Genomic DNA, 14,948 nt, shown 5'->3' with positions numbered 1-14,948 from the left:
GGGTCTTAGTCATTTCTGTCAGAGAGAAATATTTGTTTTTAGTTTATTGTTTTGGACATAGGAAGGGATTCAGGTGCAAGGAAGAACAAAAGGATTTATTTAATGTTTAAAACAGACTGTGTTTGGCTCAGCTGTGTAACTCAGAGTGTTTTGACTGGAGAATCGGGATGCTATGCAAAACAACGTCCTGATAGTTCGTATCTTTTACAGCACCGCCTGCCTTGCAGTAGCTGACCCTGTATGAATCAGCCAGCAGTGCGTCTTTCAAATCTTAGGAATTGTTGGTTATGTGTCTTGATGGAAAATGGTATTTTATACCATTTAAATATGAATATGTTGAAGAACCCTTGTGTTTTCATTTTTTCCTTATTTTCTTCTTGTTTGCCACTGAATGCAGTTGAATTAATGATGATGTTTTTTCACGACGTTTTTTTTCATGATGGTTTTTTTCCTTATTTTCTTCTTGTTTGCCACTGAATGCAGTTGAATTAATGATGTGTTTTTTCACGACGTTGTTTTTTTTGCTTCTTTTGTTTCTTTTTCTGTGTGTTTTTTTTTTTTTTTCTACACCCCCCCCCCCCCCCCCCCCCCCATTTTGCCACATTTGAAATCTTCCTGAAGGCAAGGGGAAAAGAGAGTGAAAAGTGTGAGAAAATGCCATTTGTTCTGTCACAGTGAGGAGCTATAAGAGGAGGTGGTGAATGAGGAGAACTGAAACTGGAAATCGTTCTTAAGAAAAAAAATGCTAAAACCCAGTTGTTCAGGACTTTACCTTTTTTTAAGTGCAAATCTTTTCTTTTTAGGTAGGTCTGTTTAAAAAGCTTATTATCAGTCATTATGTCTTTCTGTTTTTTTTTGCTTTGATATTGCTGACCCTGGAATAGAACCACAGCAGAATTTGGGTGGAAGGGGTCCTTGGAGGTGGCCTGGTGCTACCTTCTACTTGGAGCAGGGCTAGCTTCAAAGTTGGATCAGGTTGCTCAGGGTCAGGTTTTGAGCACCTCCAAGGACGGACAGTTTGTAACCTCGCTGGGTGACCTGTCCCAGTGTTTGACCATCCACATGCTGAAAAATACTTTCCTTGTATTGAAAGAACACATTTACCTTTCCATTTATCCTTCCAACTTTACAATTTGTATTTCAGATTTTAGTATCATGAAGCTATTAGTAATTGCTTTATGTCATCAGGTTCTGCTCACTCCTGGGCAGGCCAGGTGGAAGAAGTAAGAGGAGAGTAGCCCAGCAAACACATAGTCTATAGAGGTGCAGGATGGGGAGGAACGCCAGTGCTGTTTCCAACCACGTGCATCAGGGGTGAAAACAGCGGGTGGAGCTGCCGGGTGGTTCTGCTACCATGTGCATTCAAGCTAGCCATGAACAAATTTAGCTTAAGGTTAGATGAAGGTTGTTAGGTTGGGCAGATAAAAATTAGTTACTAGAATATTTGTGGTGAGATAATAGAAGTTATTATTGTAGATGGTGTTTTAAGACCGCAAAGATTAATTACTGTTTATTAGTTATTTTTAAAAGTAGGTTCTTTTGTAGCAGACTTATTCATACTGCATCGTTTTTAAGATTTGGCTGCCAGAAGAGTAACTTTATTTGCTTCAGTGTCAGAGCAGAGGAAAGGCTGTCCCTCATTAGGGAGGCTTCCTAAGGCCTCCCCTTTTGCTGAGCGGGAAAGTCCTAATCTTACCTTGCCCAGAGCAAGTTTATCTGGCTTTTTTACAGCGTTACAATATACATTGAAACCCAGAGGCACCAGGCCAAAGTTTTAATCAGAGGATGGAGTTCAGAGTAAAGTTTGCCTTTTTGTTTCTGTGTTTTTTATCTGACAGTTGGGGTGTAGTTAGTATCTAATCAGATGCTTAGTGTGTTTAATACTGGTTGATATATTTGCATGTATTTTAATTAGATGGACTTACGTGCTGGCTGCTTATTAACACTACATATAGAAAAAATGGTCTAGTTGGAAACATCCAAAGAACCCACTTTAATGTCTAAAGTGGGACTTCAGCAGAATTTAAGTACTGCAGACCAAAGAACAATTCTGAAAGCTCATGTTTTAGTGAATATTTTAACCTGGAAATGCATAATGTTTGTTCAGGGGCTATGTTTTGGACCACAGCATTTCCTGGGCATCTAAACTCTGGTGTACATATAAACACGTCAGAAAAGGGAGTGCTGGTGCCTGGTGTCCGGCTGTACTCTGCTAAGGTCCAGACTGGTGGCATAGCCTTGAGTCTGCTAAAGTCCTTGTGGGGGAGACTCTGAAGTACAGAAATAGCACTGGGGCCAGTGCAAAGCACAGATGATGTTATCAGTCTCTATTAAGAAACACATCTAGGGAAAGGGAAGATACTGGCACATGTTTTTGTACTGTGCCTGAATGGTTAGGGCATTCTCCAAGAAAGTGAGACACCCCGGCTCCCAGCATCGTTTTTCAGATCTGATGACAGTATAATGAGAAATGCATCCATGTCCAAACAGCAGAGACTTCTCCCAGCTGATTGTTGCGTTGTAGTCAGTCTGCTGCTTTCTTGGTCTTCTGCCCCGCATCCCTTGGGGGGATCATTCTTGGGTCATTCTGCACCTTGACCCATTTTCAGTTACTCTGCAACGGAGGGGACAGGGTGTGCTCCCACCAGATGGGTGATCAGAGGAAGTTTGAAGATGTGTGTGGGTTCAAATCCCATCTGGCTGAGGAGGAAGTTGAACTGAAGTCTTCCATTTTTGAAGTGGCATATCAGTCATCGTTTCCACTATCTCTGGACACGTTTTGGGAAGCCTGAGCCCTGCTCGTTTAAATGTTCCTCCATAGAAGGAGGTCTCAGATCCAGGCAGACCAAAGTGTTTGATGAGTAGTGCTTGGTTGGGCTTTGAAGTTGTGGGTTGGAGTCAGACCCTCATGCCTCTGTATTCCCTATGGGCTGACTTTAGCCAGCCACTCACTCACTGCGTGGGCTTTGTGCTTGTGAGACCCCACGTGGAGCATCCAGCTCTGGGGTCCCTAGCACAATAAAGACATGGACCTGTTGGAGCGGGTTCAGAGGAGGGCCATGAAAATGATCAGAGGGCTGGAACACCTCTCCTATGAGCCTGGAGAAGAGAAGGCTCTGGGGAGACCTTATTGCAGCCTTTCAGTTTATGAAGGGGGCTTATAAGAAAGACAGAGAAAGACTCTTTACCAGGGCCTGTAGCAACAGAACAAGGGGCAATGGTTTTAAACTGAAAGAGGGTATATTTAGATTAGATATAAGGAAAAAAATGTTTATGATGAAGGTGGTGGGACACTGGAACAGGTTGCCCAGAGAAGTTATGGATGTCCCATTACTGGAAGTGTTCAAAGTCAGGTTGGACGGGACTTTGGGCAAGCTGATCTGGTGCAAGATGTCCCTGCCCACAGCAGGGGGTGTTGGACTAGGTGATCTTTAAAGGTCCCTTCCAAACCAAGCCATTCTATGGTTCCATATTGCTGTTTAGCAAAGCAGTTCTGCAAATGCTTGAGTTGGATTCAGTGGACTTAAAGGTTGCATGTACTTAAAAACTTTGAAACATATATGCTGTCTCGCTTAACAGATATGTAAACACTATAATTCATACCATTAATGATGGTAACTAAAATGCAGCAATGATTGTTGTCTCCAAAGACTGAAATCAGAAATATTTTGCAGACCTTTGAGGAAAAAACCCCATAGTTCACTACTTTCCTCTGTGGCCTAGGATCCTGCAGCAGAGCCTGTGTTGTTTGTTGTCTCCAAAGACTGAAATCAGAAATATTTTGCAGACCTTTGAGGAAAAAACCCCATAGTTCACTACTTTCCTCTGTGGCCTAGGATCCTGCAGCAGAGCCTGTGTCCAGCTGGACACGTTTTTGCCTAGAATGTAAAATGGGGAGACTAAGAAACAATTTTATTGAAGCCTGGGGGGGGAGAAAATAAGTGTTGCATGGGCAGGCTAATGCACCAAATTGTGTTGGCTAGCCACAAGTAAGAGGGAAGTTTGAAGATGGTTGTTTGTTTGTTTGTTTTTTAAATAATGACATGTGACATTTTATACGTGTGTTCTAGAAATACTTAGGTACATACTGTGTATATGTTTAATGATATTCTGGTTTAAAGAATCCCCCCTGCATCTTGTTAATGTGTCTGCTTCTGTTAGAACTGCAGTGAAATAAAGGTTTCATATGCTACATGCAGGTTTGCTGGCTGTTACAGTGCTAGAGTCTGTGTCCTGAAGCTCACTTTTGATCTGATGTCTGGAATTTGTTTCATTTATTGAAGGAAGTTTGACCTGGTTTTCTGGGATTTGACTCTGTCTGAAAGTTTTGATTCCACTTGAAATGGAAAGGTACAAAGTCTTGGATGGGTTGCCATCAAATATTCAAAGCAAAAGTTGATTACCAGTGGAGACCCTGCAGTAATTTTCCCTGTGGAGCGGTAGAGCAAGTTCCTTAGGTTTCTTGCCATTCTGGCTTTATGAGATAGGGAGATACAGTTTTTTTTAATACTACAATACTTCGGGTCCAACGTTTTCAAAGGAGGCTAATGATTTTGGCCCCCAGCTCTGAGAGGACGTTCCAAAAGGTCCAGCTTTGCAGAAGGCAACTCTCCCGTTAAGAAGTCCAGAGAAGATGTAATCAGCTGAGACATGACAGCAGCCTTCAATTATGTAAATGGAACCTTCGAAGGGAAAGGAATGAAGTGTTTTTCATGCCTGTTTCGGATGGGACAAGAAGCAGCAGGCTTATACTGAGAAAGGGTGGACTAGGTTAGACATTTCGGATCTTTGTAACTGTGAGGGTAAAATTATCGCTTGTGTAGACTGCCTATGGAGGTTACGAAAACCTCTTGTCGTTGGAAGGTTTTTGGGACAGATGAGACGAACATCTGTCAGGAGCAATTTAGGTTGAGCCGATCCTGCCTTAAGTGGTGGACTAGAGACCACTTGAGGACTCTTCAAGATTTTTTTTTTTTTTTAATGGTTCTATAAAATAAATATTCCTGACCCTTTCAGAGGCAGTACTTAAACTGAATAGGAGTCAGCCATGAGCCACTGTATTTGCATGTAACTACATGATACCTTTGCTCAATGCATAAGTGTTTCTGAAAAACGTGTTTATTAGCTTTTTGGCTACATAACTGCTCTCTCTGCTGGGGGATTGCTTTCCATCAGATGGTTTTATCTTGTGAATATTGATGCAGAGAGGAAATTTGACAGCAATTTGCTGTTGATTTTAACTATTATTTACACAAACGTGTGCACATACCTACATATGCTTCAGGAGCTTCACCTTTCCTTTGCCACTGAAATGTATAATTTTAAATAACATGTTCTGAACTGGTTGGATAACAGGGAAGAAAAAGTCTGTTGAATCAGGATGATAAATTTCAATGGAATTTCATAAATCACTGGAAACCTAATAGATTTCAGCCAGTTGTTCTGAGAGCTGTAGAGTAACTGCCCTTAAATACTTGACCCTTGTGAAAGTACCCTTATATTTATCTTCATACCAAAATATCAGTGTGGAGAACAGGTTGAGTGGCACTTGAGCTATTTATTATTTATTGCCTTTAAATTGCAGAGGCTTTGTTCTTGAGAATGTATGTAGAACCCTTCTTTTTTTTTTTTTTTTTTTAATTTTTGGATGCCCATGCCGCCTTTTTTTTTTTTTTTTTTTAAATTTAGGCATTTGGCCATGCTGCCAGATGTTTTGTGTTGCTGAGGCAATGCAAAGCAGCTGGAAAATTGCCTCTTAACTGTGTACTGCAGTATATTGGGGCATCTCTTGTGCTGAATGCCATACTATGTACAAAGAAACAGAGAAATACTGAGATTATCTAATTCAAACTGATTTCTTTAACTGCTGAAATTAGATGGTATTTGGATATCCTAGCTTAGCTCCACAGATGCAATTAAGTATCTAACTCTGCTGATTTCAGTGAAAGACAGATCCTGTCAAAGTACTTTTGTAGGTCTGAACCTGAGCTGTGATATTTCTGCAGACTATAACAAGTTTCTTTTGATGCTTCCTAGGAAATAAAATGCTGGGTTTTGTTACTGATGATTTTGTTTGTTTGCTGTGTTTTTTCAGAGCCTAAACATAAAGAAACTCTTCTCCACCTTGTGATGAAATTGGGCTTGGTTAAGCTTTCCCAGTTCTTAGCAGCCCAGCCTGGAGGGTCATCCGCATTAGCATTAGCTAATGAGGACGGAGCAACACCATTAGATTTGGCTTTACAAAATGGGCACTCCAAACTTGTTGAGGTCTTCACAAAGTGAGTATAATGGTTTGCTGCTTCCTCGGAAAAACTCCTGTCAGTTAAGGGCTGTGGGGAGTACTGTTGTTCTCAAAAGAGTTGCCTATTTTGTGTTGGTTTCTGTTGCTTTTTGCCATTATTACCGTTTTAAGTGATAAACTTATATTTACAGTTAAAGGAAGTTTATGATGTGTGTCCTTCATTACATTTGAAAGTCAATTAATAGTCAATTAAGTAACAGAGGACCAGCTGCATCATCATGTACCTCTCCCAGCACTATCGCAGCTGAATCCCGACACGTTACCAACAAGTAAAGACATCCCTTAAAATGTATATAGAGAAATATTTAGATATAAACAGAACCATAGGACCTGACTTCCACAAAACCTCAGCAGACTTTGTGACCTCTGTAAATCTCAGGTTTGGGTGAATAAGGGAGAGTCAGCAGCAAAGCCAATGCTGCAACTATAACTCTGTTTTGCCGGAGGGCTGCCACACTGACAAATGACTTAAAGGACAAGTGCTTTCTGGCATGTCTGGAGTTTCCTCTGTATGGACCTGAGGACCTGTGTGGGGGGTGTGTGTGTGTGTCCTGGGGTACCAAATGTTCAGCATGAGATGCTGCTTCTCACTCTTGGCTTTTCTTTGCAAATACAAATGCAGAAGAATTGAGTTACATTTTTATTTTGGTATGTGGCTTTCGGTTCTGGCTCCATGCATATAGTTTATGTGAGACTTATCCATACTTCAGTTTAAAAAAAAAATACAACACTGGTACAGTACATTATGTTATGAATGTCTCATTTGTTTGTGACATCCAAACAATGCTGTATTCCCTTGAGATACTTTCTGTTTTTCACTGCCGTGGGATAACAAACCTGCTAGCTGCCAGTCGTGTCCTACTGCTATATATGGCAACGTTAACAGGAAAAGGTACTATTGCTAACTTAGAGCAAGCCGTGACAATCCCTGTTTCTCCTTATTGCTGTTTCTGGCTTATTTTACTAATGAATAACCATCTAGAGCTGACATTGTTTTTTTTCCCTGCCGATGGCTAGAAGTAGCTGTGTGTTCTTAGGCCTGAGTGGAGTCATTGGTAAGTATTTGTTTGCCCAGCTGTGTTTTCAGTGGGTGTTTCAGATTTTCTGCCTCCAGTTTTTGCAGCGGGTGCACTGGGACACTGACGGGCCGTGCCGAAGGCGAGCAGGAAGCTTGCTGCGGTTGTGTTTTTGTTCTACCTGTGCGGGGAGCATCTGCTTTGGTTTAAAGAACATGTTGTTCCAGTTTCCAGGGCAGTCACTCACTTGACATTTCAAGAGCGGAGATCAGCGAGGGTGCTTGTGTGCAGTTTGTTCATTCATCAGGAGCTCTGACGCTGACATTTAGCCACACCGCACAGCACTTGCTGGAGTCGGACATTAAGCTCTTCAGAAAATACTTCTGGGACAGACCTCTTCTTTACCAGGTAGGTACCTATCTAGCTCAGGGCATTGTCACAGATTTTCACATTGTGAAAATTTCACAAATTGTCAATAATTTCCAGCTATAGATTCTTCAGGCTGGATTTGTTTTTCTTGAGTAGCCTTTTAGTTTAAGCTGCCTGGGTCGCTAATGGCCAGTGTAATTGCAGGATTATTGTTGTGGGCTTCTACTTTGTGTAAGTGTAGCACATCGTACATGTGAAGCTGGAAGATAGGAGATATTGAGAACTTTATCAAAGCCTCCTTTACCTCCCAAGTTGTTTTTGAATCATTGTAGGCTCTACAGTGAATATCTTTCCCTGAAATCTCTGTGTCTTTAATAGCATTGCCATTGTGTTCACGTTGGTGCTTTGAAATATTTAATTTAGTTCCGTTCTTTTGTCTAGTAGTGTAATGCCTGGGAGCCTTTATCAAGAGCCAACCCCAGTCTATTACTTACAGCAGAAATACAGAGTACAGACTTTTGCTATAGAGTTTAGTTATGGTGTAGTGGGTCTTTATTTTACTGTAAGGTGTCTGGAGCACTGTTGTGATATTCTTCAGGACATCTCTCAATTTCAGTAAAGTGAAGAGGAGAACACTTGAAAGCACAAGTTCTTTAATAGCAATGCGGATGCTCACTTATGTTTTTAGATTGAGACTACATGACTATATAAAACTAGTGAACTAAAAACACACTAAAAATACATTTTTCTCTTTTTCTGGTCTTAAAATACAGCTTTTCTTTTCCATGCTTAACTAGAGGTTTCCTTATTTGTGCGCTCATTTTCCTTGAGTTAACTGTATTGCATTCTGCATGGTTTTTTTTTAACTTAGAACATGGTCCATGTGTTATGTTTAGCACAAAAACTTAAGTTGTGATGTGTGGTATAGTCCTTATGTATAATCTCGTGTAACTACACTGCCAAGATTTTGATTTGTTCCAATACAAATAAGTTATTCTGTGTTTGTAGCTTGCAGAATACATACAATTTGTGTGTGGCTTTTCTATGGAAACAATAGTAAACCCAATAGCAAACTCAAAACTGTAATGAAGAATGCATTGTTATTTATATCATTGGCTCTTTCTTGCACTCATCAAATCCTTGTTCTTCTTTCAGTCTTTGAAATGGAAAAAGAAAGTGTGGTATGTTAGATGTTTGCATGGCTCTCAGAGACAAAGACTCTTAAAGGCTGCAAAATTCTGCACTTGGTATTTTCAGGAAAAAGCCTACTACCTTTCACTTGTGGGTTTCCCTTTTGCTTGTTCCTCTAGTTGCAGCAGTCTAGATCCAATATTGTGAGGGCACTATTTCCCCCCTGTCCAGCATCAATGTTGTACTACTTGTAATAAAGCAGAAATAAGCCAGAATAATTGGGAAGATCACATGGTTTATTTATCACATTTATCACAATTATCAATTTATCACATTTCCTATAAACAGATATCATCCTGAAGTGTATGTGGGGGGATGATCAAACTGTCATGTTTAGACTATGTATTATGTCCAAAAGGTAAGGTAAAACTAATTTTCTTTCTTTTGCAAACAAGGACTTGCAGCCCTTAGTTGGATCCAAAGTGCAAGGTGGGCATTAGAGATTTCACGATACATAGTCTTTTTAAAATAGAGGTAGAATTTATTGCTGTACTGGAGTATTCAGCTCATCTACAGCAGACTAAGACTGTACATCCAGTTTCTTGTATCTTGAGACTGCATAAATGACCACATTGCTATTTTAGACTTAGGTCAGAAAGACATGGACAGAGAAGGAGCTCGTCTCAGTTGTGGTGACATGCAGCATTGGATTTGTGTGTGTGAAATGGATGACTTAGGGAGCAGCACAAACTATTTTTGCATTTATTCATGCAAGAAAATCCCAATCTTTCTCAAGTATGTTCTTCAGTCCCTAGTCTGTGGGTTCTTTTACTCCCTTGACTATTCCTTACAAGTCTAAGAGTAATGGAAAAGTTAAAAAACCCAAGCTGTTGGTAAACTAGAGTTACCCATACAGGAGCCATACCTTCACTGGAACCCTTCAGGGGCTCTGCAGTTCAAAAAGTGTAAACCCACAGGTTTTGTGGCTGTGCTAAGCAATACAGAGGAGAGATTTCTGAAGATGATGAGGAAGAGCATGGAATTGCTTGAACTCTGTGCAACCTCCTTGGGGCAGAAGTCGCTGTGGTGGTGGCAGCGCCTGTCAGTGAGGTGGCATGGTTTGTCGTGCACCTCCAGCAGAGCCCTAAGCAGCGTGTTGAGGTGATCCGTTTGGCTGCCTCAGTTGCTGGAGGCAGCACAGCCAGTGCAGGGGAGAGATCCTCTACGAGAGGAAAAGAAATCTGGGGACTAATGGACACATGTGAAATGGTGTCAGGGTAATTAAAAAAAAAAAAAAAGAAAGGACAAACCAGGATAATAATCCAGAATGATTATTTATGATAATTTAAGTAATTTTTTTTGCCTGGTGGTGGACAAATTTAGTAGCTTCCCAAGGAGGAGTTGACTTATTTCTGCCTGGTAGGTGTGGGAGTAGGAAAGTGTCTCGCACGACAGCAGACGAGCAGAGGAAATTGCAACTAGCCCCACTGAGGCGGGGGATATAGCTAGCTTGACAGCTGCTGGCTTTCAAATCAGTTTGGCTGCAATATTCAGCCCAGAGTCATCCCTGACTTTTTCTCTTGTATTCAGGTTACCATGCCTTTTCCCTGTTTGCTGTTCTGGTAGATGACAAATACACAGGCAGCCTAACTAGAGGGAAAGACTAGAAGCAAGCAGAGTTGTAGATGAAACCGTGCAAAAGGAGACATTCTTTCCTCCACCCCCTTTGCTTATAATCTTTGAAGGTAACTGCTAAAATAAGGGACTGGATCTTAGCCCCCTCTTCCTTTTGAGCAGGAGTGATATAGTCAGTGTGTGTATCTGAGTGAGGGGCCAGTCTGGCCAGGGGCCATGGATGCGGGGAGGGAGCGGCTCCTGCCTTCCAGGCTGGGTTTACCGTGTAGTCAGTGTTTAGTCCTGGTTTAGGCTCTTTGTATTGCCTATCCATCAAAATTGCTCACTTTATAGGGATGCTTTCAAGGTTAACTAGACTTCTGAACAGAGCCATTGTGCAAAGCTGCTGCACTGCTTTTCTCATAGAGAAGGAGGTTAGTTATAAACAATGAAGTACAAATGTTAAATCTGATCCTTTAGATCCCTTGTGTATTGTAAGCAGGAGGTAATTTCTCTCTGTAGTTGAAAATACTTTATTGGTTTTCCTCTTGAGGAATTGCTATCGGTTTCCTCTGGAGAGTAACTGATAAAATACTCTCTTGACTCTCCATCAATCATTTTAGTATTGCTTATAACATTTTTGTTTGCTAGTCTTTGATATTGTTTTTGAGTTTTCAGATAAATGTCATGGGCACCAAATACAGTTACTGTCATTTTGATTTTTTTTTTTTTTTTGTAGAGTATTAATTCAAACCAAGTTGAGACAGTGGAAGGTCCAAAAATGCCCTGCAGTACAACAAGCTCTGTAGAAGGTACAGTTTTTTATTCCATAATGTTGCAGTCTTCAAAAGCTCTGGAAAGTTGGTACAGATTCATACACTATTTGTTTATCCAGGAAGATCACGTTTCCTATGACATTAGAGACCTCTAAGTGGACAACGGTGGAATACGCAAGTCATATACTATGAGCGTTGTGTAAATCGTGATACTTGTTCACAAAATATTATGGCATTTATGGTGGCTGGAAAAGCCTTGACTAATTTTATCGTAAGAGCTAGAAAAATGTCAGAAGGTTCCAGGAGAGGGCAGTGTTTAACTGAATGAATGTTCCAGCCTGCAAATTCCAGTAAAGCCAAATAGTTCAAGTTAATAAAGATAGGAGCAGAGTAACACTTTGTATGAATAGTTTTGGGATCCATGCCAGACATCTTAATGTGGCAAAATTCCCATATGTTTCAATTAGACATTCAATATTTTGGTGAGCAGTTTACCTCTGTAAGGATTGCGGGACTGTGCTTGCTGATGAGAATGCTCTTTCATTACCAAAATACATCCCTGTGTACCTCAGAGCAAGCATCTCTTAGAGCTGAAAAGAAAATCACAAAAAAAGGTCATTCTTCAGCATCAGAAGTATGACACTTTGGGTGTTTACATACAATTGTTAGGAATTAATTAAAAGTTTTCCTCAGTTGGCCATTTGCTTATGTGGCTGGCGCTGTATGTTTGGATGAAGCAACAAGCTGAGACCTGTGAGCTCTGCGAGAGGCTCGGTCTTGCTCAATGGCTGTGCTGGAGGCAGCACTACTGATGAGGGCAGCAGAAATGTGAGCACCTGCATAAACTGCCGACAGGATCAGGACCAGACTGAGGGAGAGGAACGGGACTGCAGTTCCAGGTGGCATCAGCTAGTAACTTTAAGTGAATGGGTAAAATAGGGACACAGTCATCGTGTAGCTTGTGTTTAAACATGTGGGCTGCTGTTGTTAGTGCTAGAAAAGGAGTTTTATACCCAACTTCTCCAGTAGCGTTCAGGCAACAAGTCTTCTGTCATTAGAATGTAAATTTAGAGATGATAAGCAGTTGTTAGCAGTTGCAAACTGCACATCTGTTACTGAAAGTGTAAGTGGCAATTTACCATATGAGGTTTGTGAATGACACTGGTGACGCAGTGTGCAAATGCATTGACTCTGGGTATTCATCTGAGTGCCATACTCTGACCAGCATGATCTTTATGCTGCTCCTCGGGGATAGAAATTGAGTGGCCTGGATTGGTAGCACTATATGTGGCAGTAGCTTGGGCGATACAACTTCTAGGTGATGATTACTTTGATATTTTTCACTAAAAGCAGTTTTAATTCAGGCTGACTTGGGACAAGCAGATAACGAATATCAGTGGATATTGATAGTCCAGAGACAGAATCACCAGTTCAGGATGTCTTGTCTCATTTTGGATTCTGGTTGTAAAGCTTCTTGTCCTCTCTTTACGCCAAATATATTTGGCATAGATATTGGCATACGCTTTTGTGCCTTTATGCATCAAAGTTGTTATTTTTAAAAAAAAAACAAAACTCATTTCAGTTCAACAGCAAGAAAAGTATGCCACGTTTTGGTAGTATCCAGGACCTATACAAACAAATTGTAGTAATCACGCTTGCAGTTATCTACTTGTAGACATGAAGAGCCTGTAACTATTGTTTGTACGCTGATGGGCAGCAAAGTTTTTTAATCTTCTTGGGTTCTGATATTGTCATTGGTTACCATATTTCTATAAATGAGACTTTTTTTTTTTCTTCTCCTTTTTCGCTGACCACCACCAAATCCAGATACTGAAAAATCGCGAATGATCATTACTGGTGACTAGTAGCCTCTCTTAACACTCCCCATTTGCCAGCATTCAGGAGACCAGAAGAACTTTTTTCAAGATTGAGCTAAAATTGTTGCTGCTAGAAGCAGAAATGATATGGAATGATTGACAGAGTACTCTACTACATTCTCAGGTGCATTCAGTGAACTCCTTTATGAAGTGGCTGCTAAGCTCAGGACATTAATTTGGCGCATTCATGTCATGAAAGGATCCCCCATAGATTTTAAAACTGCTGCCATTCCAAGAAGTAGTAACTACTCACTTCTGGGTGGGCCTAAAGTCAAGATTAACAGACCTTTAAAACACAATGCTATCAGAAGCCCTGAGCTAATATCGAGTAGAGGTTGCTATAGCAGTATGTTGCTTCTTCTGAAATGCAATCATATGAAAGCAGTGGGTCAGTGTAAGGTGATGCTACTAGCTTAGCAGTGAATCTCCCATAGCAACTTAATTAAATTCAAATACATGGAGTGATATATTATCCAGTGAGGATGCAGAACAAAAGGTGAAGTAGATGGTATTTTGGCTAATTCAGTAGTTGTGCTTTTTGTCTGTTTTCTGACCTTGAAATTCTGTGCCCATGAGTTGACTGAGTACTGTTATCTGGAGGATAAGCCATTTGCTTCTACAGAATATTAGGTATAGAGCAAACAGCTTTTTATTTCTGAGAATTGTGAAACTGAATAATAATAATGCCAATTGCATGGCAATACTGTAAAAAATATTTTCCCATTGAAGCTTTTAAAGTAAGTTTCTGCAGTTACAGTTACAGAAGAAATAGTCTGTTCCTTCTAGCTGAAGGGTGATGCTTGGGATGCTTTGTTTGACAGCACTAGTGATTTTGTGCTCTGTGATTGCACTCTGTTAGAATGCAAGGGGAGGTATATATGTGACTGCTGCAGAAGGTTAATTGAAGAAGGTGGATTAATTAAAAATTAACGATTGAGATACTGATCGGCATGGACCCAGTCCTGACTCCTGCCAGCATCCGGGGGCACTGCTGAGATCAGGGACAACAGGTGCACTGATTGCAGTGGGCCCATAATTGCATCCCAGAACTTCATCTCACAGAGACTTGCGGGTTAGGTAGGGTCGTTGTTGCTGAAGATTGTGCGATTTAGATAATAGGCAGCTGTCTTTGAGTTGTTTTTCCAAAGATATATTGATACAGCGCTTCTTCTTTAAAACTTGAGTATAGATTTTGTGCAATGCCAAGAAAGGACAGAGGTCCCAAAACCCCACGTTCCTCAAGGCAGTCCCCCAAACCACCCTGTACTGGCTGCTGAGTCATACTTAGCTTAACTATTTGCCGGAGCTGGAGAATGGAGAGGGATTTGTGTACCTGAGAACAGATGTGAACCTTGAGTTGAAAGATTCAATATAAAATGAAACATATTTACCAGCATAACTCTGGCTATATAATTATTATTTAAAACATATTTGCTAAATAATAATGTTCCTGGAAGCCTGGGTGTTGCTGGTGTTCATTTGCATTCCTGTAGCCAGATTACTCCTCTTTGCTGTTTCACAGTAGTCCTTGAGGATGCGTTTGGGCAAAACTTGCAGAGGGTGGTCCTTGTTTTGCATGTGCTGTGTCCTTCGCCACAGCCCTGGGAAGAAACCATAAAAAAGAGAAGAGTGACAGAAATGAAGTTATTTTTTAGTTTTTGGGGTGAAAATGCAAGGTCTAATTTCAGAAAATGCATGAAACCCTGCAGAAGAAAAGCAGAGCCCAGCTGCTCTGGAGAGTTGATGTGAGGCATGGTGCTAGAACTGTTGATTTTCTGAGCATGTGGGGGTTAATCAGCAGCTGGCTGACAAATCATCGAGCTTGCCTAGCCTGAACATAACTGCGACAGTAACGTAACACTTG

The 14,948-nt window shown here is 40.8% G+C and overlaps 1 protein-coding gene across 1 annotated transcript in view; it reads left to right on the top strand.

Moving 5' to 3' along the window:
- ARHGEF28 (Rho guanine nucleotide exchange factor 28) overlaps positions 1-14,948 on the top strand; it is a 114,865-nt gene that overhangs the window by 23,638 nt on the left and 76,279 nt on the right. Inside the window, exons 4-6 of the mRNA XM_019472243.1 lie at positions 6,095-6,278; positions 7,545-7,725; positions 11,171-11,243. Coding sequence (XP_019327788.1) covers positions 6,095-6,278; positions 7,545-7,725; positions 11,171-11,243 — 438 coding nt within the window. The remainder of the gene's footprint in view (positions 1-6,094; positions 6,279-7,544; positions 7,726-11,170; positions 11,244-14,948) is intronic.

The sequence above is a fragment of the Aptenodytes forsteri genome, unplaced genomic scaffold (genome assembly GCF_000699145.1).
Source record: "Aptenodytes forsteri isolate BGI_AS27 unplaced genomic scaffold, ASM69914v1 Scaffold99, whole genome shotgun sequence".
Lineage (NCBI taxonomy): Eukaryota > Metazoa > Chordata > Aves > Sphenisciformes > Spheniscidae > Aptenodytes > Aptenodytes forsteri.
The sequence above is the reverse complement of the archived record's forward strand: the minus strand, read 5'-3'. Positions and strand labels throughout refer to the sequence as shown.